This window comes from Lepidothrix coronata, unplaced genomic scaffold, assembly GCF_001604755.1.
Source record: "Lepidothrix coronata isolate B3197 unplaced genomic scaffold, Lepidothrix_coronata-1.0 Scaffold12, whole genome shotgun sequence".
Taxonomy (NCBI): domain Eukaryota; kingdom Metazoa; phylum Chordata; class Aves; order Passeriformes; family Pipridae; genus Lepidothrix; species Lepidothrix coronata.
In genome coordinates this window covers 8934973-8962971 of record NW_016690192.1, presented here as the reverse complement: position 1 = coordinate 8962971, position 27999 = coordinate 8934973, and the positions used below count along the sequence as shown (strand labels likewise).

Genomic DNA, 27999 nt, shown 5'->3' with positions numbered 1-27999 from the left:
TGTCGCGTTACTGCGGCAACGGCTCCCGGCGGGCGACCGCGGTGAGGGGCGGCGGGCGCAGGTGGGGACGCCGGTGACGGGGAGTGACCCGCGGGAGGGGCGCTGAGGGAGCGCTGCCCCACAGGAGCCTGCTGAGGGGCACTGTCCCACAGAAGAGGCGCTGAGGGAGCACTGCCCCACAGGAGCCGTGCTGAGGGGCACTGTCCCGCGGGAGAGGTGCTGAGGGGGCGCTGCTCAGCGGGAGGGGCCCTGAAGGAGGGGTCACCCTGGGACACCCCAGGAGCAGGAGCCGCAGGCGGTGGGTACAGGGGCGTTTGACGAGGAGAGAGAGCCTGAGGCTGGGCTCGGGGCGGGGGCCGGCGTTGGGTGTCCTGTGCCCCAGCGCCTCACCTTCTGTGCCGGGATCCGTGCAGGTGGGAACTCGCAGCTGCGAGTTTTACTACCTCCTTGTGTTCAGTTTTCTGCCATGGAGGGATTTGATTTCTGTGTACCAAGTATGTGAATTCAGTGCTGCCTAAGTGATTGCAAATTATGAATAGCAATATGTGCAAGATTTCAGTTGCATTGGCTGTGTTACATCTCTAAAGTGTCTGGGGTTTACTTGGTCTGGTACACTGGTCCCACTGCAGTGGGAACAACCTGGGATGCCAATAATGTTTTAGTTACTGATTCACAGAACACCAATATATGTTAACATATACTGTCTTGTTATACAGCAATAAAACAAAATGTCATCATCATCACAATCATCCTCGTCTTTACCTGTATTTGACTGTACTTCTCCTTTAGTGGACTTTGATCCTCAGGAAAAGTTTATTCTTCCTCATGCTACTGAGGCAAGTTCATTCTGTTCCTATTAGGCTTGATATTTTAAATTCTATTTACTTTGTTAAAAATATTCAAAATATTTTTCCTGGCTTTAGATGGGAAGTAGGTGATATTTCAAAAAATGGGTGACAGTGCTGGACACAGCAACAGTATACTGAAACCATGTAAAAAATTGTATTTGTTCTTTTCTACTTACACAGATAATATATGAAGCATGATGTTTAATCTTCCAAGATGCTGTTTTCACAGGAAGTAATTAAATTCAAGAACTTAGTTTTGTTTATATGGCCAAGAAAAAGCTACAGAGTTGCACTGTGTTACACAGTTTGAGGTCTGCTGGGAAATGTAAGCCTGTAATAAAACAAGACGTGTGCGTGCACACACACACGTATATATATTAATTAAAAAAATTAGATGTTTGGAGTGTACTTATTTGCCTTAAGACAACAGGTGGAAGCAGAGCAGTCTGCATTCTGATTCTGTGAGAAGCGATCATTTTAGTTGGGAACTCCCCGAATTCTGTTATTAATTTTCTCAACTATGTGAAGGAGAATATGGAGGTAAGAATATAAACCTTTAGTCTGACAAATTGTTTTGATGGAGATGCACCTGGCACAGGCTGAGCACGGGAGAAATGGTGGGTGGAGAAGGCAATGTAATCCAATTCTGAAAAAATAATGAGTAGTCAGTGGAGCACTGAGTACACAGACAACTTCGTGCTTGGTGAGAGCATCAGTCATGCTGGTGTGGAAGGGGAGAGTCAAAAGAGAGACATTTGGAGAAGGAGTGAGGGTCCTTAATAAGGAAGAGGGGGGGGAAGGAGATGCATTCAGGTGGTAGGCCTGATACATGGCTCGGGACTTGCCATGACATGGGCAGCATCATTTTCCTGAGCAGCCCTGCCTGGTGAAGAGCTTTGCCAAACTGTGAAAAGACGAAAGCCATTGCCACCTCCAAATTGGAAGAAGTCTGCTGTGCAAAACAACACTGATGTCTGAGCAGGTCTTGGCCTTCACCTTCATTGGAGGTAAACTGTTTGCCTTTGCCTTGTAGATGAGGTGTGTTCTGTGAGCAAACAGTTTGGGGGTACATCCTGTGATATCACAGGCTTTTATCCTTCTTGGAAATCCTAAATGATTCTTTGACCTTTAAAATTTCTCCTGAAGGATTCTCCTGAAGAGCTGACTTATTTTATGTTGATATGCTTGAATTAACAAGATCAGTGACCTAACTGTAAGTAAACTAAATGTTACATAATTATGAGGGCCATTTTAGGGGAAAACATATGTACAACTGGGAGAAACAGGAAAGCTCTGTTCACTGATTCAGCCATATAAAAAAGGTTATCATAGAACTACAAAAGCCATCCAAGATGGCTTTTGATTTTATATTTTTTTTTATATTTTGATTTTTTACTTTGATCAGTAAAATATAAAAATATTTTACTGATCAAAGCAAAGAATCTGACAGTCTAGAACATCACCTAGGAAAATATGTAAGGCATAAACATAGAATCAATGCAAATGTATGTTTTTCACACAAGTGTGAAAGAAACATTTAGTCTTGTAATTTTCTTTAATAGATGTATTGGGAAGATTTTTTTTGTTTGTTTGTTATGTCCTGGGCACCAAGAAAGTTCCTAAGAATTTGGAAGGAATTTGGCAAACTATGTATGTTAAAACAGGAGGTGGATCAGATTGAATTTCTGTATAACAGTAGAGTCATATGGAACTCAGTGGAGTGAAGAATGTAGATTTCTTTTAAAATTAAATGTGATTTGTCATTGCTGACTTTCTTAATTCTCTTTCAGAAGCTAATGAAAATGGATGCTTATTCTGAACATTATTTTTAATTTTGAAGAAAATATTCTTGATTTTCAGGTTTTCATAGACAGTACTAGTTTTCTTACAGCATGAGGCTTTTTGTTGATCATTCAACAAAAAGACAGAAAGTTCATAAAGAACAAACTGTGGGGAAGACAATTTCCTAAGAATCGGAAGACGGGATGAGTGATTTAGGTTTCTGGTCACTTCTCAATTCTGGGAAGTCTTCTAAGTACTTCCATTTTTGCTGATAAATTACTATGCTGTCACAAAACAGCATTTCTGTTTATATATTTTTTTTTTCTGATAGCAAATCTTACTCACTTTAGTCAGGAAAGGTTAGGACTGCTACTGAATACAGTATTAATAAGTTTGCAGTAGATGCAGAGGTTGAAATCCGGATGCAGAATTGAGGTCCACGGACTGACTTTACGGATAGGCATGGGATTGAGATTACAGAACATTATGAGGAATTACATGCAGGACAGGATTAAATGAAGGAGTTGTAGTAAAACTTTTGATTCTGAGGCTTCCAGCTTGAGTCAGTTTTTATCCTCCCATTAGTGAAATTGAAATGGAATTTGCAATCTGAAAGTCACACAAGTCTATTTCTTTTAAATGGGAAATTACACAACACACACACAGTTGGACAATTTGAAACAGCAAGTTTAGTTGACAATATCACAGGCACATAAATTCTTTTGAATTTCTAGTAAGAGCTAATGTAGATTGATTTTTGTGATCTTCCATCCTATACTTTCTGGTTCAATCTTCAAATTCTCCTATCTAACTGAGGTTCCTGAAAGGCTTTAGTACTTATTATTACTCCTTGAAACATTGCAAGTTCTACAAATACTTTTGCCATTTGACTATATATGTGCTTAAATAACACTTATTTATGACATTTAAAGCCCTTTTAGCTAAAATTAAGAGAGAAGTAGGTCTATGGAATAAACATAGTTTGTTTCCTTCAGCTACAAAGTTCTATGCACAAAATAAATTGAATCTTAAAGGTTTAAGTTTGTGAATATTTGAGCTTTTATATTCATGTGTACCAGATGTGAAAATGTAGCAAATGATATGTAACCAATTTAAAACGATTGAAAAAATGCTAAATCAGTTATAATCAGAGGTAATTTTTAATGTTTCCTGTGTTGCAGTTAAACAGTGAAATCATTGACACTTTGATACAGAAGCTAAGTGAAAATGAAACTCAAAATACAGTAAGTAAATTAAAATTTTATTTTTTTATTCTATCCCATACATCTGAAATTGGCTACATCACAGGGTCATACTATTTCCAGTAACAGTGGCGAAGTGGGAATATTTGTGGTTTATCGTCACAAAATGGAATCTAAGTTTTACAGCTGAAATGTTCGTCAGTATGCTTTATTGCTGCATTATTGTGTACAGACATTAAAATACTTTCTTTGTTATTTTTTTTTTTTCATGAAGAATCTCAGGAAAAAAATACTTGAAAGAGAGAAACAGATTAAAGAACTTTCATCCATGCTTCAGTGTGAAAAAGTGAGTGGTCACTTCTGTTGGAATGTTTTCTTCCAATGTACTAGATTCTTAATTAAAAATTTAAATTTTGAGAAAAGTAATTATTTCAAAGATCTATGAAAAAAGTAAAATACTGAAAGATGTTTCCTACAGAAATATCTTAAGACCATCAAGACTGTATCCAATCCTAGTAAGGATACAGGTTATCCTTAACACTAATGTCCCAAGGTTCAGGGAAGGGCACACATCCAGACTAGTGGGGCTTTTGACCTCTCATATACTGATTTGCAATAGTTCTGTTAAAAAAGCACTTATAGGGAAGTATTATGGAGTAAACTAAACAGATGTTGTTCACAGTTAGGCATGTCCTTGTCTTTATCCTGAAGTGAAGGAGCACATTTTCGTAGAAACATCCTTTTTCTTGAAAATAGAAATGCTGAACAGAAAAGCCTATAAAGATACTGAAGACCACAATGCCAGCAGACCTCAGTGTTGGTGGGATCTGTGTAGCATGCCTTGGTCTGACTAGAGATCTATCTAACGTTGAACAATTCAGGGTACCCAGCATCTGAAGGGATAAATGATTTTCTATGCTCCTTCTTATGTTATCTTCAATAAATGGTATTTTCATCAATATTTGATTGAGTCTGAGTCTACCTTTCTTACTGGTATCTATAATGAACACTTGCATGGAAGCATTCAATGCTTTTTTGGTCTGTACTGATAATATGACAATTTTCTACCTGATTACTTCTTATTTAGAATGAGCCAAAGGAATCAAGGTGGGAGAAATTTCATAGAATCATCTGACCCAAGTTCTGATGACAAAAGTTGCCTCTTCCATTATGATATATGTAATGCCCTAAAATTACAGTTTAAATTAAATGTATCAATACTTTTAATAGCAGGTGGTGGTCTTCGGAATTTAATGAAGATCAAGTCTAATTAGGCAGAGTACAGTTGATCAGTGTAGCTTAATTTTAGTCATCCTGCTAGCTAGATTTGTGTTCATGCTTCCAGGCCTTATTCATACTACTTAAAGTCAGATTAAATATGAAGCATCAATTATACATACAGTGTTTCAAGTTTGTGATTTCTGATTAACATTAATACTAATAGTAACAAGCTACTGCTTGTAAATATACTTGTAGAGCATGTTTTATCTTTTCCAGCTTTTGAGGACATTCGAATGTCAGTTAGAAAATATGTCAAAGTAGAAACAATATAGAGAGCATCATACAGCATATCTCCATAGACCAATAGATTTGTGTTTATTTCTCTTTCTTAGATCAATACACAGAAAGGAAACCACCTGTCAAGATCAGTAAAGGAAGTACAAGCTCACCTGCAGTGTCAGATTCAAAGAAAAGAAGCGGAAAATGGTGAATTAAAAGTAAAAATACAGGTCAAAAGATTTTTACTTGTGTTCCAGTTTATTGGAAAAAAATAGCAAAACTTTATTGTGTTCAGATTTGAAATCATATTTTTGATAAAAGAAAAATCCTGAACAGTAAAAATCATACGTATTTATAATTTGCACAGTCTGCCTGACCACATTATCTGAATTGCAAGGTTGTTTGTTTTCTTTTTTTATTCTTTTCTCAACTTGTGCACATAAGCAGTTCTGGTAAAGCGAAGTTTAACAAATATAGAAGTGTTTGCACTCACTTAACTGTGCTATCTGGAAGACAGGTATTGATCCTGAGAGAGTCTCAATATAGTCAAAAGAAAGAGATAGGCAAGTCCTGTTTCTGTTCTAATATAGGGATGATGAACCACACCCTGTTTTCATTGTCTATGAAGGAATCAATAAATCTCTTAATACTAACTGAAAGTGAAACACTTAAGACTAATGCCTAATCTCTCTTTGTTTAAGGTAGGTTAAATTATTTCCATTTTTTATTCTAGAAAGCAAGAGTTAAATTTGGGCATTTGAATCAGTTGCTGGCTTTAGAAAAAGACAAGGAAGAGGTCATGTGTGAGAGGCTAGAGCTGTATGTGGCCTCAAATTTCAGTATTTGAAACCTGTCAAGAACATAGGCATGAATGAGAAAACGTTGGCTAAAAATAATGTATTTCTAATTTCCAGACTTCTTTTACTACCGTATATCCCCTATTAATTGTGTCATATGAAGTTATTAAGCAACCTATATCAACTCAATTTCAAGTCACACATGTCTATTTCTGCATAAATACCGCATTTTCTTCTAAATAAAAATTGCTTTCTTGTTCCATCTAATACAATTATAGAATTTCAATGATATTGACATTAAAGTAAAATTCATATACAGCTGTACTTTCATTCAATCTTTATTTAAAGGTTTTGTTTGCTTTCAGAAACTGCTGAAATCGGTGGCTAGCTTTAATCCTGGTGATGATTTTATCAATATCTAGACAAAGCTTGCAAAAGTTTAGCAGTACCCTTAGGAATTTATTTCTCAATTTAAATTTACAGCAGTCCCTGACTAATGCCCAAAGCAGTTATTCTTAGTGGGATTGTGACCCCCTGTGGTTATAACAGGGGATAACATTTGTTTACCTATACCAACAGTTAAAAAAATCCATACATAGACTCAGATTTTCTATTTCTGTATTTATTGAGGGTGTTCATCTACCACCCCATCAAGTCACATCTTTTTGTATTAGATGCCCTGTAAGCATTTATAGAGGAAAACAACTTCCTTCATATTTGCGGGTTTTATTATCGTTTTATATTTGAAGTAGTACTTCTACTTTTTGGTGAATGCCAGGACTTGAGACCATCTTTTGCCTGGAAAACCACATACATTTTGCATTGATTGTGTAAAAGTTTCGAGGCCATTAGCAGGACTATACTCAGAAATACCCTCTTGTGCATAATATGCATATTTTATTGCAACTGGCAAAGTGTATCTTGAATAAGGCTGGCACATTAACATAGTCAGTAGCTAAGTAGTAGGTCTTCATTCTTGTAGAACATAATTTAGTATCAGACCTAGACTACAATGAAGGAAACAAATGCAGAAATAATTCTTACAATTAGAATATTTATCACTGATTTGAGAAAATTATTTACACTGATGGAAGAATAACAAGTGGTATGAATGGGATTTACACTTGCCTTTATTAAAGTCATTATCCACTGGTAGTTTGGTCATTTTCATGTGGATTTGAGATTCTCCTTGAAGCAGCATCTAGTATGGCTTTTGTTGTACATCATCATGTAGTGTTCTAACGCCCACTGGTTTTTTTCATTCATATTTATGTGGTATGTAGATGAAAAATACAAAAGTCACAAAGTTAGAGAGGCCAGCCTCCTGAAATGAATGGGATCAGTACACTGCCTTCATCAGAGTGATATAAAAGTTTAGTTAGTCAGAAATAACAGCAATAGAGAAGATAGTATAATGGCAGTTGTAGAACTCAGCTCTCATCTCGACTGCTTTGTACATGTTTGATAATTAAATGCATTAAAATACATTTAATGTGAATGTATTTTATTTCTTGAGTGCTGCAAAATCAAGCACTCAGGAAATGATATTTAGAAGTTGCCCTTAAAATGTGTGATTTACCACTGTGGTTAAGCTTCATCATAGCCTGTTTTAATTATCTTTAAACAACTGTCTGCTGTGGATAAGGCAGTGCTAAATCTATTCTTTTTGCATTTTCTGTTTCACTTAGAAATCATTTCTTCACTAAACAAATCTGTTTTATTGATAGAGTGGGGCCATTTTGTACATGGAAAAAATTCACAGATCTTGCAAGAAGGTAGTATATTGTCATCTAATCAGAACATATCGTAATACATATATTCAAGAAAAGACCCAGCCTATCCTACCTTCCTGACTTTAAAAAAAACTAAATCCAAGATATTAGCTTTCATATTAAAATTTCATATACAGTCATACAGCCTATCTCCAGACCTGTAATGTGTGTGTCACTATGGATATCAGTGCATATCACTGGTAGCATCATTAAGGTGATCTTCTTTACAGAAATCAGTCTCTAGGAATGACGAAACAATGTTACTTTCCCACTCATAAATGGGTTTAACATCCATGTCATGCCTTCTACATTGAAATTCTGCATTCATTTCCAAGAGCACACAACGATGTTTAGATTATCTTTTGCCTTACTCCTTGCTTCTGCACCTTCTCAGCCTCTTCTCCAGATCTTTGTAATGAGTTTCCCAATATGTATTTTCTTTTGTCTACTGCTGTATGTATCTCAACTAGCTAATTGTATCAACCACCACATTTGAGATACAAAGATATTGTGGAAACAGATTATATATGTAACTGCTATTCCTGATTATATCACAAAAATATCTGTGGGGTTTAGAATTTGAAGAGTTGATGTCTAGTTCTGTTGCAGAATCTAGAAAAGAAAATAGCAAAGTGGAAACATCAAGTTGGTGAATACAAGCACCAGAAGTCAGCCTTAAAGGAAACAAGTGAACAAAACAAGATTGCTCTGAAAAAAGCAATGTGGTCCCAGAAACAAAGAGCTCAATTCTTTGAAGAAGCTGCAAAAAATTTAACCTCCAAAATAAGAGAACATGTGAGTGACTCTGCAGTAAGCGATGTTGTGCTGTACTGTTTAAACTGAACAACTGGAAGACTTGCACCTGTGGCAAACAGAAAAAGTTGTTTGGTCATGCTGTGCTTGTATCTCTTTTATTTTGTTGCTCATTGGTTAAGAAAAGGGTTGCTGTAAGTGACATGCAAACTTAGTATTCACTACCTTTGTTTTGTTAAAATTTAGCGATTGTCTTAAGTCATGAGGTTGTACACTTCAAACTGTAGTAAGTAAGAGGAGTCTCATCAGCTTTTGGTCAAACCTCTCTTGGTCTTCCTGTTAGTTGTTTATGGATAAGTACCAACTAACTCAGAACAATATGGGTAGTTTTGTTTATTTTACTTTGAGAAAAGACAAAATTTACATTGCTTTGTACAAGGGAGATCCAATAAAGGCATCTTATATTAAATAGCTCTCGTGTTCAAAAAAATTTGTAGAATTAAATGGCATTCTTCTGTTACATAATTTATGACTTCTACATTCTCTAGGAAGTCAAATTGCGTGAGATATTGTCCACTGCTGATGTCTGGAAAAGCCAGCATGATAGAATGCTTGAAGAAAAGACAATGTTAGAAATTCAAACAGAAGATCTTAAGAAGTAAGTTGGACTGTTGATCTATTTTCTTTTTGTTTCTGTAGTCATGTAGTGTTGATATTTATTAGTGCAGTACTCAGTGTTGACAATGTAAATGAGCTTATTAATACTCTAAAATTCTGAGCAGAATTTAGAAGTTGGAAATAAGAACAAATTTAAGATTTTTAGCCTTCTCTCTGCAGCATTTCCCTTCTTTTAAATCTTTATGTTCCTTACTGGTAAAGGGGAATATTCTTTCCCCTGCATACTTCTGATTAGCCTGAACTTGCTAGTAGCTACTATGCTGCCTCTGCATAACCACTGATTTATTAACTGATTCAACAGCTTGAGTGTTAACCCTTGTATCTACCACAGTATAGAAGAACATTCTTGGGGTTCTAGTTTCTACTTCAGACTGATGATACTAAAATTATTTCAGCCCCACTAATGTCTCACCTCACCAGAGGATAGAGAAGGTTTCCTCTCAGGTGTCCATTTGAACAGTTTATTCATGTAAGGAAAAGCAGTACAAAATTATTAAACCTTATTCAAACTATGCAGTCAAATCTTAATGTACTCATAGGAAGGATATGCAATTTTCTTCAGCAGATAGTGACAAATCTTTTTTTACCTTTTCTGTTAATAGAAATATGGACTATAATTCAAACAAGGCAAAGGAACTGTGAGGTGCCTTTATTCTATGTCTCAGACAATGTTTATTTTACAAAGAACTTGATTCATTCTCAAATATTTAACAGGAGTGCAGGTGCACAACATCAGTCCAGAAATCTCTCTAGCCCACTATTGGTCCAGTGTATATAAGATGGCATCTATGAAAGAACAAGAAAAGTGATGCATTTATGATACTTCTCTCAAATACTCATTCTGCTTCTGGCTGTTTTTTTACTGGTTTTATTTCAGCTGAAAGTATAAGTCTTTGCTTGAAATGTACCATTCTAACAAGACTTGTTCTACTAAGCAGTGTATGACCGACTAAACAGCAAAACAAATTTTGTTAACTTTATTAACATGAAAAGAAAAAGTGAGGCTGTAAGACCCCAGCCACGGAATGACAAGCTCAACCAGGAGTTTTACTATTAAAAATATTCATAAGGCTCCAAAAGAACACCCACTGAACTTTTGCAGAGCCTTCAGTTCTTTAACACCTTGAAATAGCACAAAGAGAAAACATTGCACATGTTTTCTCAGAAGACACTTTTACTGATAAATATGGGTGAAAATACAGATCTTGGCAAAAGTTTAAAAGGGGTAACATACAACCAAAACAAAGCATTCCACCAAAGCTATGAACTGGCACTTGCTAACCCACACAACCTAGCAAAATCCAACCCAGTGCTTTTAAGTTACCCAAAATATTAAAAAAGCAGTAAAGAAAGAAAAAGAGAGAAAAGAGATTAAGAGAAGAATGACAGAAAAACAGCTACTGTCATAGAGTCCTATGGAAGTGGAGCTTCATACGGTGGAGGTTGGCCCCAGGACAGAGAAACAGAAACCATGTACTGCTGTATTTATGTGTTCTGGCCCCTGTGGCCACCCCTCCCAGGCAGGACTTCCAGCTCACTGCCCACTCTGGGGCTCCAGGCTGGAATGAAGGGTGGTGTAGCCAGTCAGAGGCTGGGGTAGGGATTCCAGAGGGTGTGGTGTGGGTGTGCTTCCAGACTGACCTTTTGATTGACGGCTGCTCTGGAGCTGCGCATGAGGCAGGGTGTTCTACGTAATTAATTCATTTATAATTGAACTAGGACCATTTCCTTGGAATAGAAACTGTCTTCCTTTGGGGAATTTCTTATTTTAGTAGATACTCCTTTCTTTGAATACTTAAATGCGTTCTCCCCTTTATATATATATATATTTTATATATGTATATATAAAATAAAAGCAATGAAGGAGAATGTGTTGAGGTTCAAGCTGATTTTCATAGTGAGAGTTTTGGAAACATTGTATATTATACAGAAGTTCTTGCCTGTTTAACAAGTCAGATCACAAGCCTGCTGGAAGAATTGGAAAGAAGGAAGGAATGGAGAAGAAACTCAGAGGAGGAAATTCTCAGGAAGCTAAATTCTGGTAATTCTGAAAATGAAAAGATTTACCTTGAAAATGAAAAATTAAAGGTGAGACCATTAGAAATCATTGTTGAATGACTCTACATTTCTGATACATAATGAACTAACCACATTAATTCCCTCTGGATGTTCTGTGTAGAGATCCCTAACCTGTAGAATAAATTTTGTCATCCATTTTTTATAGTAAGTGTAAATGAGACATTGAAAATATTTCAGTGGTAATTTATGGCAAAGCAAGGAACAGAGTTGTCTGATGATCCATCTGCATAACAAGGATGCTATTTATTTTACTGTCAGTAGCTACACAATTGCTTAATTAGAAATTGTACTGTTTATTCATGTAAGGAAAAGCAGCACAAAGTTATTAAACCTTATTCAAACTATGCAGTCAAATCTTAATGTCCTCATATGAAGTATGAGTTTGTAAAACTTTCTTTCAAATTAAAGAACTGAGTTTACCTTATTAATTTCAACTTCTAAAGAGTTGACAGGTTTTGCATTGAATTTATCCTCCAAGGTAAATGTTCTTGTTAACTGACAAATGAACTGTGGACTACCATTTTTGTTTGACAGGATAAATAATGGTGTCATTCTTTCTAATGCCTGCAGGTCACTTGCTAGTAAAATCATATTGTATATTGTTATTTTAATAACACCATTGAAATTTTTATATTTTCTATGTTTTAATCAAGGCTTCCATTGCTACATTGGAGAAAAGTACTGTTTCTGTTGAACATGAGCTGCTACATCTGCAGGAAAAGGCAAAGCTGCAGGAAAATCTCGTTGAACAGCATAAAAATGAGGTGACTAGCATGTTTGAAATCTTCAAGTGTGTTTTTTAAAATTTGTTAGCAGTTTCGAGGAAGTAATAAAGGTTTTGTTTGTAATAGACCAGATTTGTTGTTATGGTTATTGTATTATTGTCGTAACATTGAGTATGATAGAAGAGAGTGCTATTACAAACCACATCAGAGTAGTCCCCACACTGTTACTAGTACACATAATCCCTACTGAACTGTGTGAAGCCCAGTGAAAGCTCATTTAAGCCAACAGAGCTAATTGCATACTGCTTAGAGAAGATCTGCTGCCTAAAAAGCAGGTTAACAACCCAGTAAACTGTATATTTTAAAAGTTAAGTTTGAATCTGATGTCTTCAGTGGACATATCCAATGATATTTTACCTCTTACTGGGTCATATCTTTATCAGTATACCAGTATTCAATTAAGTTCAAGAAATTCAAGTTCATTCAATAAATATATATTATGTGAGCTTTTTTTTAAAATAGGTAAATCCACACTGAAAATACCAGCAAAACAAATAAACCGAACTTAAAATGGGCTTTTTATCAATTCCTTTTTTTTTTCATTTGGCTTTATTCACAGAGAAATATGTATATATTTCAAATATATTTCAAATATATTCCTGCTATTGTATAGACGTCATTTCACCGTCATTCTTCATATATTTCTTTTTTAAAATCATTGACAAGGGAAAAGACATGATACAAAATCTAAGTACAACCAGTGAACCTTGTCTGTGAAATGCATCATCATAACTAAAGTTGTTGCCAGCTTTAAGATGGGAGATGTAGTTCCATGTAACAGCCAGCCTTAAGCAGTGAGTGAAGTGAAATTCCCCCGCTCGTAGCTGTAGTGACTCCAGGTGAAAGTGCTGATGATACTTGTTATCTGAGGAGAGAAATGTGAGTCATGCTGGCTGCTTCTCTAGCACAACTGTAGCTCATTCTCCATTGTTGATAACACAATATTGATACGACAGTGCTCTTTACCTGATTACCCTTTTATACTTGCTGTGGTGAGTAGGATAATGAAAATAAATAACTTCAACTAATGACAAATATTAAGATACTATTTAGAAATCAAAAGTTTTCCTTTATACTTCATACTAATGATTCTATCTTTTCTGTATTTAAAAGAAAGACCTTGCAAATATATAAGAAAAATATATGTTGTCCTAGGTACAAAAGCTACAAATAGCAGCAGAGGAATTGAAATCTAGGTATGAAAGAGTCTTAAATGAAAACAAAAAAATAACAGAAAACAAATGCTTGGAAGAAGATAAGGTAAGTTTTACAGTAATAAAGCATGTTTCCAAACAATTCTGTAGCACACTGATCTTTCCTACATTATTGTAATCCACTTATTAGAAGTCACAAGGTACTATCTCCTGTTTTTAAACAAGAGAGTTTTACTAACTGCTCTCTGGAGCTGGTAGTTTTTTGGATACCACACAATTGCAAACAGGGGAGAAATGTTTCCTGGAGCAGCGACTAAGGAGTTGGGCTGCTATTTCAGAATTCCAGCATTCTTTTATCACTTTCAAAAATGTGATTTGTTGTTGGTGATTTTGAAACTAGGCTTCTCAACAGAACAGCTGTGAAAGTTCTGTATGGAAGCAAACCTAGTGTAAGGCTGCTTTTTTTTTTTTTTTAGCTGTTAAAACTGAGAATCAATTCAGAGGTGAGTTTTAAGTTTTTCGGCAGATGGAGCTAAATACTGGAACACAGTTACTACATTCTTAAACATCTGAAAAAGATACAAAATTGGTATGAAAATCACTTTCCGCAGTTCCATAACTCATAAAAATACATATTCTTTTAAGCAATAAAGCTGAGACAGGGACAGGCTTTGCCTGCAATGTTCTGTTTCAGAGTACAGAATTAGTCCTCACAGAGAAGCATCTTAGGTGTTCATTTTATTTCATACTAACTTTATTTTTCCATGATGGAAATTTAGAATGCAGAAAAATATTTTCTTATCTCACAAATAATATTTACACACCACTCTATGTGGCTTCAGATGCCATGAGGTGCTGCTTTCTTTTCAAATACTACAATAGTTGTATGGTCAGAATTTTTTCTGTAAGCTACTTAGTGTGTCTGTATGCCATCTCCCAAAATGTATTTCTATAAAAATAAAATCCAGGTTTGGGTATTGCATGGTGAACTGCTAAGACATGCATAATTTGTGAGTGTTACTGAGACTTTAAGGAAATGTAGTCAGAGATGGGAATTTCTCCAATGGTTAACTTGGATCTTTGTCAGTATTTTATAAAACAGGTGATATTATGCAATTTGTGTAGAATTTCAGCTTTATTACTTACATGGAAATCCGTAAAGTACTACAACAATAAATTTATGGTTTTACACTTGCATTTTTCTCCTGTGATGCTACTATGCAGGTGAGGGACAAAACAGAGGCTGAGTTAAAGGAGTTAGAACATGTTTGTGACTTGCTGAAAGCAGCTGAGGAAAAGCAGCAAACACTTATGTTCTGAAAAAGGATCCATGCACAGAAATCCAAAACCCTTAGGAAGCTGCAGGTTCACGTGGTTAGAACATGCTGATTTTTAAAGATAAATGAGAAAATTATGTGGAAAAAGTCTTTGGGACTTTTTTTCCTGTTAGCGTGTGTGACAGTTGCAGTTTCCTTTGTCATTTGCTTCATAAATCAAAAGCTTCTTCTGTAGAAATAACACAATGCAAATAAAACTGTTGCCAACTGTATTCATGTGAATTCATTATGTCACAAGAGTAGTTACTTTCAGAGTGAGCATATTCTTGATCTTTTTGAATGCTTATGTCCTGAGATGCATTGAAGAATTCTTCTCTAGAAATAAACGTGCAAATCTAGTTATTGTTTGTGTATAGTGAAATAATTTAATTCTACCTTTGTTTTTAATAACTAATTCATAAACCATACAATATTTAATCTGATAAATTACATTGTTGTTGTAGAGTATTTTAATTATTACATTATTTTAGTTGATTAAATATTTTTAAAACATGCTTTAATAGGATAATTTCTATTTTTGGCTGTTTTTAACATAATGCTTGTATTTTCTTCAAAGTCTGAGTATGAATTTTCTTCAGCTTTTTTTTTCTGTGACATCAGTTTCAACGGCAGGGTAAGTTTAGGATTTTTTCTTATTCTCTTTTGTGTGTGGTTTTTTGTTGTGTTTTTTTTTTTTTAATGAGCTTTTGAGTTAGATGAGGATAGTCTGCTAACACAAATAACAAAGGTTTTTGAATCAGTAGGATGGGAAAGGGGTTTAACCTTCTTCCTGTGTCAGTGGGAAAACTTCAGCTGAAGCACAGTGAGCCTCTGTGTTCCTATAGATTTCATACGTTTATAAAAGTCATAGCTCTTGATTTTGTTTTAAATTTCATGTCAAGATGATCTTTATAACATCAACTTTGGTTCTTGTTTGCCTCATTTTAAATAATTCTTCCAGGAATGCTCATAAACTTATAAATCCATAATTGCTTAGTGAACTACTTAGGCAACAATGAATTTCAGGGTTCAAAATTAATACATCGTGTAAAATGATGTATGTAATTTCAATCTAACTACATTTTCCTGAAAAAGTGCAAAAGAACCTCTTAAGTATAGTGAAGTAATTGGACATATAATCACTAGTCTGGTGGAACAGTAATTAAATTTCAGCATTAGGTCTTGGTGATGTCCTTTAAAGATTCTGACTCTTGAACCTATGACCAGAATTTAGGAAAATTCCTTTTGAAGCAATTGCACCATGTACAGAAACACTCTTCTGAGTTTCAGGGGAACTGGTTTCTGCTACTACCAGTCTGCCAGCTGAACAGCCTGTGATTCACACAAACAAAATCAGGCAGAGTAGCTCAAGTTGTTGGATGGGACTGCTTGAGGTAATCCAGTGAATGATGGTGGCTGTCCCTTTAAATAATGGTGCCAGAAGGCTCTTGGTGTGGCAGTTTATTGTTAATCTGCTGTTGATGGGGGGTAGCAAGAACAATAATCTCATCGCTAGTGAGATGTTCTGAGATTTAAAAGAAAACATGTAAAAAAAGTTCAGCCCTCTGCATGCTGGGCAAGGGAAAATAGTTTGACTTCTTGCTTTCTTCAGCTTCTGCTGCTGATATACCTCCTTTCATGAACCTGGTTGTCTTTTTTGTAATCACTTCTTTCCAAAATTCTTTGCCCGTGCTACATTGTTTTTCTGCAATAACCATACATATATATGCAGTATTATTTTTATGTTTTCTGTGACTCTAGTGTGAGGGAGCTTTTTTTTTGCTGGGAGGTAGACCTGACCAACTCCTAATACATAAGGCTGCATGAGCAGCATATGAAGTTTTTCAGGACTTCATTTTGTTACATAGCAGGCTTTCAATCTTAACATGTTCACACAAACTTTTAGTCTGCTACTTTGGCTGTACTTTATTTGTTTTAAATACAAGATAATATTTACTTGAATATAATATGGCATTTATCTGAATATAGTATAACATTTATCTGAAATTTCAGTTAAATTGTTTGATTGGATTTTAATAGGCAAGCTTACTTTAGTCTAGCAAGATCCTGCATATAGGTCTCTTCAACTAGAAACAAATTATCCTTTTCACAGGATGACAATAATGTAACTTCTATGGGCAGTCTTTCCTTAGAAGAAGAGAACTGTAACATTCAGAGGAAATATGAAGCTCTTAAAAGGTAACCTTTAAAAAATCTGATGGAAATTAATTCCTACACTTTTCTGTTATAGTGAATTATAATGCATTAATCTGTTTTGTGTGAAGGCAATTGGGAAAGATGGAATTTCAGAATGAAGAACTTGCTTGTCAGCTCAGAACACAAGATCAGAGTCTTCAGTGCAGTAAATTGAAGCTTGAAGAGAAAATTGCAGAATATAATGCATTAACCAGACAACTTGAATCTGCTTTGGAAAAAGGGAGAAAAATGGTATTGGTGATTTAAAACATCTCTCAATCTTGTTTGCCACTTTCTATTTAAAAACAGCATTAAAAACAAATGTGTTTGAGAAAAAATGATGGGACAAGATAAGCTTAATCTTGCCTTTTATTTTCTTTGGAATAGGAACCCCACAAGAACTTTGGTATTGAAATCCTTCTCTTTTTAAAGGAAGAATTTGCATGCTTTCAATATTAAGTTCAGTTTTGCAATTCGTAGAAAGGATGCAAACAGTAAACCAAATGCAAGAGGAAGTGTGGAAATTTACATTGCAGTGAATTATATTAGTTTAGTCAGAAAATATGTATGAAGTTGTAATTTCAGATGAGTCATGTTGAAATAAACTATCTGATTTTTTTCAATACTCTCTGAAGATATTTATTTGGTTTTCAAAGAATTACAAGTTTGGCTTAACTTAAAAATGAGTTTAAAACAGGTTCCCCTCCCAATAATATTGCATTTTTTTTCAAATCAAAACATCTTTCAAATTTAACCAGAATATTTCTCAGGTTTATTTAATTTCTGTGCATGGGAAACAAGTAAAGTATTAGATGAAATAGAGCTATTAATGCTATATAAGAAAATAATTTAATTTGGGCTTTAAGAAAGTGTAAATATATATAATTTCTCTCTCATTACTTTTATAGGTAGCTGAAGAACAGGAAAAAATGTCATACAAAGAACAAGCTTTTCAGACAAAACTGCTAGTTCTTGAAACTGAAGTGAGAGAGGGGAAAGAAGAAAAAAAACAACTCCTCTGCATATTTCACCATGTGAGTAAATAATACTGTTTGTGACTTAAGAAATTACTTACCACATCACCATTTACAGAAATTCCTTTAACTGAAAACACACCACTAATACAATTGATACACTCTTTTCAGAACAGCAAATTAATTCAACTTGACAACATACTTTGTACATTGACGTCTCCCATTGACTTAACAGATGTCCATAGAATAGTTTTGAGATGCTAGGAATCTTTCATGATAAAAATTCAGAAAGTTATTTTTTATGTTCCAAGGCCTTTTTGGATTACAAAACTATTCAAACATGTTCAGTTTGCTCCTTACTTAACACAAATAAAAGCTTCAATGTTTTGAGGCCTTTTCTATCACCTTTGGTTTTGCAGAGCCTCTTAAAACTTTTACAAGTAAGTAAGGCTACAAAATTAAGTACCAGTAGTCTTAGATTATTATTTTGATTAATTTACATTTTATTTCTAAGTTGCTTTGTATTTCTCCTTTTTTACCAGAATGAAAAGCACCATGAAATATGTTTAAAAGAGCTGGAGAACAGCCTTCAGAAGTCAGAGAACAAGAACCAGAGCATCCAGAATTATGTGCAGTTTTTGAAAGCTGCATACATAACAATGTTTGGCTGAACTCTTTAACCTATTTTAAAGTGAAGAAACTTTTTTCAAGATTTGGCTCTAAGGAAAAGCTGGAAGAAAAGCTTGTTGCGGTCTTATAGTATTTTGCAGGATTGAGTACTCTAATGTTAGTTCTTCCCTAGGAAAATGTCTGTTGTGGGCAGGGAGAAGCAGGTCAGTCATTACTGTATGTCCTACTGGCTGGTCATATAGGAAGTGGACTTGGTATTACTGATATAAACAATTGTACTGTTCATGGCACAGAAGTGAAAAGGCAGACTGCATGACAGCAGTGGCAGGAGTGTAAGTGTGGGGTATGCACACAAAGTTCTACATTGGTCTGTGAATTTACTACCTTATGTTAGGTTCTGTGCTGTAAAATCTTACATGTGTCCTTTTAGTCCATAGTAAATGCAGGTGATCACAGGCTATCTTTCAAATCACGTGGAGGAAGAAAACACCCATGGACTAGTTGCACAGTAATCTGCATATTTTAAATATCCGGAATTATATAGTGTTTATCAGTCATTACACTTCTGTTACTGTAGAAACCTAGTTGCCTGAGAAAATGACATCTAACCTACTAAGACAAGCAAAAATTTAGAGCATTATGTTCCCTTCCTTTCTTTTCCTTGTAGTTTAGCACCAATATGTCATGAACTGCTGCACTGCATGGGAGAGTTGCCACCACGAGGCTGTCCTGTCCAGCCTTTTTTGCCCTACATTCCATAATGCTCAGGAATATACTGAAGTAATATTTTGCAAATATAAGTAGGAAAGTATTTTAAATGCATATATAGTTTAAGCTCTGAATGTGCTGATATACCCTTTCATGGTGACACAGGTCCAGTAAGATATTTAAGTATTTGTGCTTGAGCTCACGAGCTGCAGTTGAGTAAGACTGAATTGTGCCTCAGGTTAAACACATGTAAATATTCAACTGATATAGGGATAATACAGAAACCAGTTCTGATTTTGGTTTTAATTCTAAATTCTACCTGGTTTTATAGATATATGCCGTGATATGTTTTTGGAGAAGTAGTGCATTCAGTTAAATATATGTAATTTACAACATCTAATTAATAATTCATATTTTTTGACAGAAAACATAAGTTAGTTTGTGCATGGACAATACCTATTCTATTTCATTTTTAGTTATTTGTAACGTGTTGAACATTGATGTTTTTTCTTTTCTGTCTTTTGCAAAAACTTATCCATCCTAACAAATACTAATGTACTAATGATCTGCTTGTGTGCACTTTTTAAAAGTAAAATTATAATTTATTATATATGACATGCTAGTAAAAAATATTTCTGTTAAATGTGGAGAGGGGGGTTACCTTAAACACACACAGAAATATTTGTATTCATTTAGTTCTGCTTGTGCTACTTATAAAATATCAAAACATTTTTGAAAATCATCATCTATGAAGGAAAGATTTTAGAAATAAATGGTTCAATCCAGTCTATGACTGGTTTTCAAAAGGTCATAATGAAAAACTGAACACTTTTCATTGCTACATGATACAGCAATGTACAGTAACTTCATTTCAGACTATCTTTTGCTATTCAGGAAATTAGATAGTTTTTTCATTTTTTGTTTGTACTGTTTGGTTTTTATGGCTCTCCATTACCCTTTTGTTTATTTGTTTGTTTGTTTGTTTGTTTGGGGTTTTTTTGCATGGTAGAAATAGAGCTGCTAGTCACAAAATCACTAGATTTTTCTCAGTTTCTTTTTGAACTGGTGTTAGCTGATAATGGTGTTTGCATTTTAAAAATCTTTAGCTCATTTAGAGAAAAAAGCTATTGTGGTTTATTTCTTTATTCTTTATTTTATTTCTATGAAACTTCTTCTGTAATAATAAAACTTTTTCTAGTTTTATTATTAAAAAATTACAGTTTCAGAGCTTTAATTAGGTTAAATTGTAGGCATGTAGGAAACTGTCAGATCTTAAAGAGCTGACCTGGGCTTTCTACTCCCTGCTGCAGTCTGCAATATGCTTTAGATATGTTAATGCATGGGAACACAGAATTTAAACCAAGAAGCATAAGTCTTAGGGCTACTTGGGACCCTACCCACTTTAATCCTGTCTGCCAAGTAGCTTATTAGTAGCCTAAGGTTGATAGAAGAACTTCTTCTTTTCTGTTTCCTATCTATGACACAAAAACTGCTATAAATTCTACTGTAAGATGGAATCTTTCTAGTAGGAGCACAGATACTCAATAATTTTGTGCTAGACATGTGCCAGCTTAAGGGATATCTTTATAGAAAACACACAGTAATCATTGAGCACCATATGGACAAGTCCTCAGTGGAGTGTGATAGGTTACTAGCACACCATGCCTTTTGAGAAGTTCTTTTGTCTATTTAATGGTGAATGAAATCAACACTTGGGTATCTGGGAGAAGTTTAAGGAAGGACTGTTATCATGCATCTCAAAATGTCTTCTACTGTGATCATGTCCATTGTCCTGAATCAGAAAAGAGCCAGATTAAACTTTTTGTGATAAAATCACTTTGTTGTTCATTTTTCTACAGAATAGGGGACCTGTTTTACTCTGCTGACAAACTGTTCAGCAGCGTAACATCTGTGTGCAGCCCTTAGTGCGCTGGGGGGCTGAGAGCTGGCCAGCACAAACAGGGATCAAAGCAGGGCCCCATAGGAAAGGGTTGTGCAGGGTGTGAAGTAGACACAATGTTTTCATACAGATTTTTTTTTGCTTTTTCAGTGAAAGTTTCCTGTGGATTGCTTTAAGGCTGACATAGCTCAAGAATGGTTCTTAAGGCCAGAAAAGTGAGAGCACTGTGTTGATGTCTGCTGATTGGGAATTCAAGCAGTCAAAACCATGAAGTTATTGCAGTCATGCAGGTCAGTCTGTTACGCATTTGGGTTCATAATATTTTCTGTTCTACTTCTGGCTGAACAGCAATCTCATAGCAGCTCTCAGTAAGTAAAGTGTCCAAAAGTTTGAAGGTGGCATGTTTTTTACCTAGCCATCCACATCTATCTATCTGCACCCTTCACTCCTGATTTCTGATATAACCTTTTCCCAAGGTTGGCTTGCAACCTTGGGATAAGGCTTTTTACAGCTAACAGTCGAAAAACAAATCACCCTAGTCATAAGTGTTCCCTGTCTTCATCCCCCTCTCCCTGCTCCAGGAAATCTCTTTAAAATGCTGAGTTTATTGAGAACATTAATATTGTTTCCAGGAAGTAGCTGAGTTTTTTGTTTGAGTGTTTGACATACCAGATCAAATACTTGATTAACATATTATAATGCTTTCATGGCAGATTAATCTACTTTGTTTAAAAGCAAAAGGGAAAAAGATGTTTTTATGTGTATAGACTGCTGCAATCTTACCACCCTCTTGCAGCAGAATAAACATAGCATTTTGTTGGCTGTAAAATAGTACCTTCCAATTTATCTACAACATAAATATTTCATTTGCTACCCTGCCTTTAGGTGGTGCTACTAAAAATTGAAACCAGGTCTTTCTGGTTAAGCTTTGAATGCCTTTCATCCAATTCAATCTTTCAAACAAATCTTTGATAACATCTAATTTCTAGAGCAGCTGTTACACATCCAACAACCATCTTCTGATCTCCCATCAGTGTTTCAGGCAGGCTGAGCCCTTGTTCATTATCATCGTGACCACATTCCTATTCTTAGCAAAGATTCTCCTTTGCAGAGCAGCAGCCTACTCTGCTGTGGCAGCAGTCCACTTACTAATTTACAACTCCACCCACTAAAATGCCACTGTGAATTATAAACTACTGAAGTAAACCATGTATTTTTAACAGCCTCAATTTTACCATCATGGATGTTTATAAATGTCAAAGATATTTTTGAAGTGCAAAAATGCTAAGTTGGCATTTCAGGTTGTCCTCAGGACATTGCCTGTTCCTCCACAGGAAGGTTTCCTCTTCTTCTCTCTTATTGAGAAAATCAGTATATTAATATGATGCAAAACTCAAACTGTTTTGTATTAACATTTTATTCTCTTTCTAGGGGAAAAAATCTGGAGAAATCTGAAGAAAGAGCCAAACCTAGGAACTTTCAAGCATTTGTGCAAATCCTTTGCCAGAGTGCAAAAAATAAAAAATCAGGGTTTTTCCATTTCAAATAAATTTCCTATTTTTATTAAGTTGTTTTATTAAGATTGTGGTTTAGGAGAAATTTCACATGGATATTTACGAAGAGATATAATCTTACAATGTCTCTACATGTAAAAATGGAGCTCAAGTTCTCTGAGTGTCCAATTATTGTTCTGACGTTTACTGATGTTATTCCAACCCTTAGTAACCCACTGCAGTTATACTCAGGCTCTGACATATTCTGAAGCACATGTGATGCAGAAATAGACATTTAAATATTTCTTCGTATGCTTGTATTTCACGGGAGATTTCCCCAACCAGGAGCATTCAGAGGTGGCAGTCTTGCTGATTTCTCTTTTGGTGTGCACATATAATAATGGAGGGGAAATGTGGTTGTCTTCTGATGACATGTTTCTAGTAGACCCATCATCCAAACATTTGAAACAAAAAGAAGCTCCACAGAGTGAAATAAATCCCAATAACAGAAACAGAAACTCCATGCTGCTGCATAGCAGAAGATATCCTTTGAATCCTGCTAGGGGCTGCTTATTGATGGCATTCTTGACATGGTTCCAAACTCCCAAACTTAGTGTTTAAGCAACTCACATCTGCTAGGGGTACTGGGAACAGTGGTATCAGCTTCAGTTCCTGCTTTTTGTAAAATGCTGCTTGCTAGGTTTCAGCTCTTCTGGCCTCGATTACCAAATTAATGTCTGGAAATAGGAAAAGTTTTATACCATTAGTCTTGTTTCTTTCTAGTAATCTAATCATTTCTCAGTTCTCGGCATTATATCTGACTTAGAATGGTGAATGTCAAGTTTTTAATTTCTCTTCTGTCTTCTCACAGTTTTTAATGAACTACAATTCTGTGTTAAAATAGGAACTTTGTTCCGTCCGTCCACTTCTGCCCATTTTGGAGCACTTTTCAGCATCTCATAATGAAAAATTGTGTCTCTTTCTGTGAAGGTGTCTTTTAAACAGTCAAACAAAGTAGAAAATTTTCAAGTGCCCAAGCATGATTTCTCACAATCCCTCTGAGCATCCTATCTTATTGTGCTTTTGGCAAACTCTCATTACTTGGTTCAATCACACTCCACAGTTTCAAAAGGACACCTTGGTGATGTGCTTGTCCTTTCTTCGAACAACATTGCAACTCTTTAAGTGACTTCTTTCCTTCAAACTTTTTTCCAGGCAGAAACAAACATAGTTTTTTATAATTTTCTAAAACCTATTTTGGAAGTCAGATCATAATTATGTTGGAGAAACATTTGCACACATTAGAGTCTAATGCCTGAGTTTTCTATTCACTGCAGCTGCAACAGTCCAAGTGAAGACTTAATTTAGCCCCAAGACTTGTTACTCATTTCCATTTTGTCTTTGCTTTGCATCTTGGTATTTACTTCAGCTGTGGAGGTTTCAGAAACTCCAGATGATGTACTTCATGAGGATTATACAACTCAACAGTGAAGACTTTGTTTTGAATAACCATTTCATTTTCTTCAAAAATGGCACATTGCAGTGACAGCTGTAATTTGACCAATCAAGTACCGGAAACATGGCAATCATGCCAAAAAGGTGTCAGTGTGAACTCGGTAATTATTCTCTGGTGATAATTTTCCTATTTGCCTCTAGCACAAGTAGCCCAAATCTTACAGGAAGATTACAATAGCAACTGCCCCCCCTCAAACTGTTCTCTACCAATCTCCTTACTTATTCAGAAACATTCTAAATTTACTGGTTTTTCCCTTTTTTTTGGCAAAAACTTATGGTTTGAAGTCTTATTAGTCTCACAGTATCATTTATTCAAAAAGGGGAAAAGGGTGCTTTATGGTAACTATTACCTCCTGGATAAATATCAGTTTCTGGTAGTGAATCTCATACTTCATTTTGCATGTCAGACTTCACTTCCCAAAATATGGAGATGCATCTGAGAACTGTACACTACATGTGGTCAAATTATTTAAAGGTATGTTCAAGGTTGCCAGATTTGATTCCAGATTTTAGTGATTTGACATCCACTTTGATCTAGGATGATATAAATTGAGTACTTCCAACAGGAGATCAAAATGAACACTCGTATACATTGGCAAAGTCGTGTGAAAGAGCATGTGGATTACAGATATCCTTCCAAGATGAATGCCCAACCACTATGTTTTGGATGGATGGCTAGATGTGAAATGGATAGTTTTAGGTGCAATATCTGACTGCACTGTCAACTTGCTTCGAGAATGAGATTATTTCTTTTTTGATAGATGAGGCTTCTGGTGGGCCATGTGAGATGCAATCAGACTTTCTGCATTACCTTACCATTTTATGTATTTGATTAGCCATGCAGAAGCTTAAGTTCTTGAATGTAAAAATCTGGAGTTAATTATCCTTGCTTAACATTTATCACACTGGAACGGATTAATCGTCCTTTGAACTAGATTGTTTCCATACCAATACATTACTCAAGATCAACTTGGGCTTATCAAAACTTTATTAAATAAAAAGCCATAGGCCAATTAAAGAGGCTTTCTGGGTCACTACCAGTCTCAGATATTTCCTTCAAAGCAATAAAACGCTATCAGTACACTGCTCTGTTTATTCTGCCTCTTCAATGGCTTTTGATGGTGTCCTGGTTGTTCACTGAAGGTGCTCCCAGCCACTGCAGCAGAGAGTGTGTTTCCAGTGCTTAGAGATGGAGGCACACGTGGTGACAATTTCCAGTCCAACATTTGTATAAGAAATGTGTGGACATTCCAGGCATGCACACAAGCTTGCAAAAAAAGGGAGTTGTGAGCAAAGTGAGAGTGTGAATGTTCATGGTTGCAGCTATTGTGCCCTCATGTCAAAATATGCTCCTTTTGTCCAGCACATCCACTATTCCTGGATAAATGAAATAGGACTCTCATACAGGAATACCTTAGAATGCTTGGTTTCATTCCTCAACTTCCTCTCCCTTCCTTTTTTAAAAATAGTGTTTGTGCACTGTTTCATGGGAAAAGAAACTCCATTGGAACTTCAGTATCTTTATTTTGAGGTTCTACGCAAGTTCTTCCACACATCCTCAGACATGTTGCTGTTCTTAGTTGAGAAGAAACAAAGACAAAAAGTAAGTTTTAATTCACACAATGTGTTATACTAAATGAAGCAACTTCTATTTCTATGCTCAGTCTCTATCTATTTCATTTTTTGATATTATAATAGTACCTTTTAGAGTCAGTGGTCAGAGTTTTTTTAAAACTCCATAGGAATTTTGCCAGTGAGTATATCATATGGCCAGGAGTACATCATATACTTTTTTTACTCACTGTATGCAAAGTAAAATCTGAAGCTGGGACTTTGTTTTATTTAGAACTATAGACAATTGTGAATCTATTCAATCTGGCCATAAACAGTGGGGTCGCACCACTTTACCAGGTGACCTTGTTCAGTGATCCTTAGCTTACCCACTTCAAAATGTCTATATTATGGCTCACAGAGCCCATGGGACAAAATAACTTCCATGCATTAAGCCACTTAAATCTGTCCAGCATGAGAAATTTTACCCTACATAATTCAGCGCCTGAATTTGGCAATTTCAATGACATATTGTACCACAAAATGTGTCCTAATAATGTGAAATTCATGGTGTAAGGCACCTGGTAACCATCTGACAGTGTCAAGGCATTTGATATTAATTTTAGAGCTCTTACTGTTCCACTGTGTAAAATTTAGTATTATGATCTTCATATTTAATGTGCATATGTGCTGGCAAATACAAAATTTATATTTGGACTGCACACCTGTCTGCGGTTGACTATTGACTATGGTTGTATTTTTGAAATTAGAAACAACAGACTTAGTGTTCCTATGAACGCCTCTCAGAAGAACAGATTGCTGACAGCTGTTTTATTCTCTAGGTACTAAAGAATTAAAAGAAGCTATATTTGGATTCCTTTAAATAAATAATCAGGGGGGTTGTAGTTCTTAACCTTAAACTCCAAATAATAAGTTGAGGTTGACTCTTGGGAATATTTGTTCAAGAAAAAGGATGTTGAATAGCCTTTCAATTATATTGCCCTCATTAGCTGAAACCCTTCTTCTTATCAAGTATATTGATCTTATAAAAGAAAGGAGGTAATGATTGAAATTAGTAAAATCAGGTGAAAGTTTTACTCATATGTCAAACCGTAAAACTTTATGTAAAGCACCCAGAAAGTCTCAGATTCATGGGCAATACCCTGGAAGAAATTACCTTTTTTTATTCTACTTTATTGTTCCTAAATACTGACCGTACATCAGACTTTGCTAATTTGCTTCTATTTGCTTTGAGACTATCTATGGTTCATATGCTGGACAAAGAAACTCTTGTAAAATTGTGCTTGCAGTGAACAGACCCTAATTTTTGTAAAATTGCATCTAATGCATCTTTCAATGTTAGCAGCTCAGGCATATGTCATCTCCTGTGTTTTTCCTACTAGGGCATCAAATTGGAAAAAAAGGGACTACAGGGATGCAAAAAGAACAGAAAATCCTGCAGAGGACCAAATGCCCACTTGTCAAACAACCGAAGTAGGTCCAGTAAAAGTGCTGGTGAGAGATATGAACACTCGTATTCCTAGTGAACTCTGTTTCACCCTTGAGAAACTGTCCTGTCCCACCAAAGACATATTCTGTGTCCCAGGCACAGCCAGCCATGGTAAACAAAAAACCCCAAGTCTTTCTTCCTGCCTTGAGGATCACGTAGATCTGGAACAATCTGAGCAGCCCTTTGCTTTTATTTGGCACAGGATATTCTGTCCCTTGCATCATCAGTGGTGGTTGGGAAGTTTTCCTCAAGGAAGGACAGTCTGCTTGAATCTGAAAAGCTTCTTTGCCTTCCTCACAGTTTCAAATAGACTTTCAGAGCTGGAGAGCTTGTGAAGCAGAGTAAACCAGACAAAGTGGCTGTATCTCTGTGCTGTTTTGTTGACGAGGAGTTCATTGCAGTCAGTAAGGCCAGGAATCAGCCTCAAAAATAAATACTGGATACAAAATCAGCCCTCAAAAATAAATACACTTGGCTAAACCTAGAACCTTGGTTTCTTTCTTCCCGTCCCCAAGAAAACCCAGATTTTGAGGAATTTTTACATTTTTCAATCACAGCCACGTGTTAGGCGCTCAGTGGAAATGTAATGCACATACACAAGATCCAGTTTATACCTTGGAAAATGTTGGTATAACTTTTCTTTTAAAAAAAATATTGTCATTCAATACAACCTTGGGAATGATTTCTATGCTCTCTTCAGCTGTGTGCTTGTGCCAGTAGTTCTCTTCAAACTGTACCTCTAGCTGTCCAAAAGCAGAAATACAGCAGACTAGGAACGAACCTACATCCCTGTGGCTGCTTGTTTGTTACTCTCATGCCTGAATGTTTTGTTTGTCATGGAATTGCTCATTAAAGC

General features: G+C 35.7%; 1 protein-coding gene across 10 annotated transcripts; it reads left to right on the top strand.

Moving 5' to 3' along the window:
- The first annotated feature begins 1 nt into the window (after position 1).
- ODF2L (outer dense fiber of sperm tails 2 like) lies at positions 2–27995 on the top strand. Of its 10 annotated transcripts, XR_001873264.1 has the most exons (19): positions 2–61; positions 717–836; positions 3812–3874; positions 4107–4178; positions 5446–5562; positions 8511–8696; positions 9203–9312; positions 11285–11420; positions 12065–12175; positions 13352–13456; positions 13827–13853; positions 15244–15300; positions 16780–16865; positions 16952–17114; positions 17771–17896; positions 18379–18669; positions 21225–21364; positions 25552–25685; positions 27037–27995. XR_001873264.1 is itself a non-coding variant. In XM_017805647.1 (16 exons), exons 2-16 carry the CDS (start codon positions 729–731, stop codon positions 18505–18507), a joined length of 1596 nt encoding a protein of 531 aa, XP_017661136.1. In that variant the 5' UTR covers positions 2–41; positions 717–728; the 3' UTR covers positions 18508–21211. The 10 variants fall into 10 exon arrangements, 8 of the variants coding, with proteins under 8 accessions (XP_017661136.1, XP_017661133.1, XP_017661137.1 ...); XR_001873263.1 differs by lacking the exons at positions 25552–25685; positions 27037–27995 and adding an exon at positions 22506–25383; XM_017805647.1 differs by lacking the exons at positions 21225–21364; positions 25552–25685; positions 27037–27995 and having other exon boundaries at positions 2–41; positions 18379–21211.
- The last annotated feature ends 4 nt before the right edge of the window (positions 27996–27999 follow it).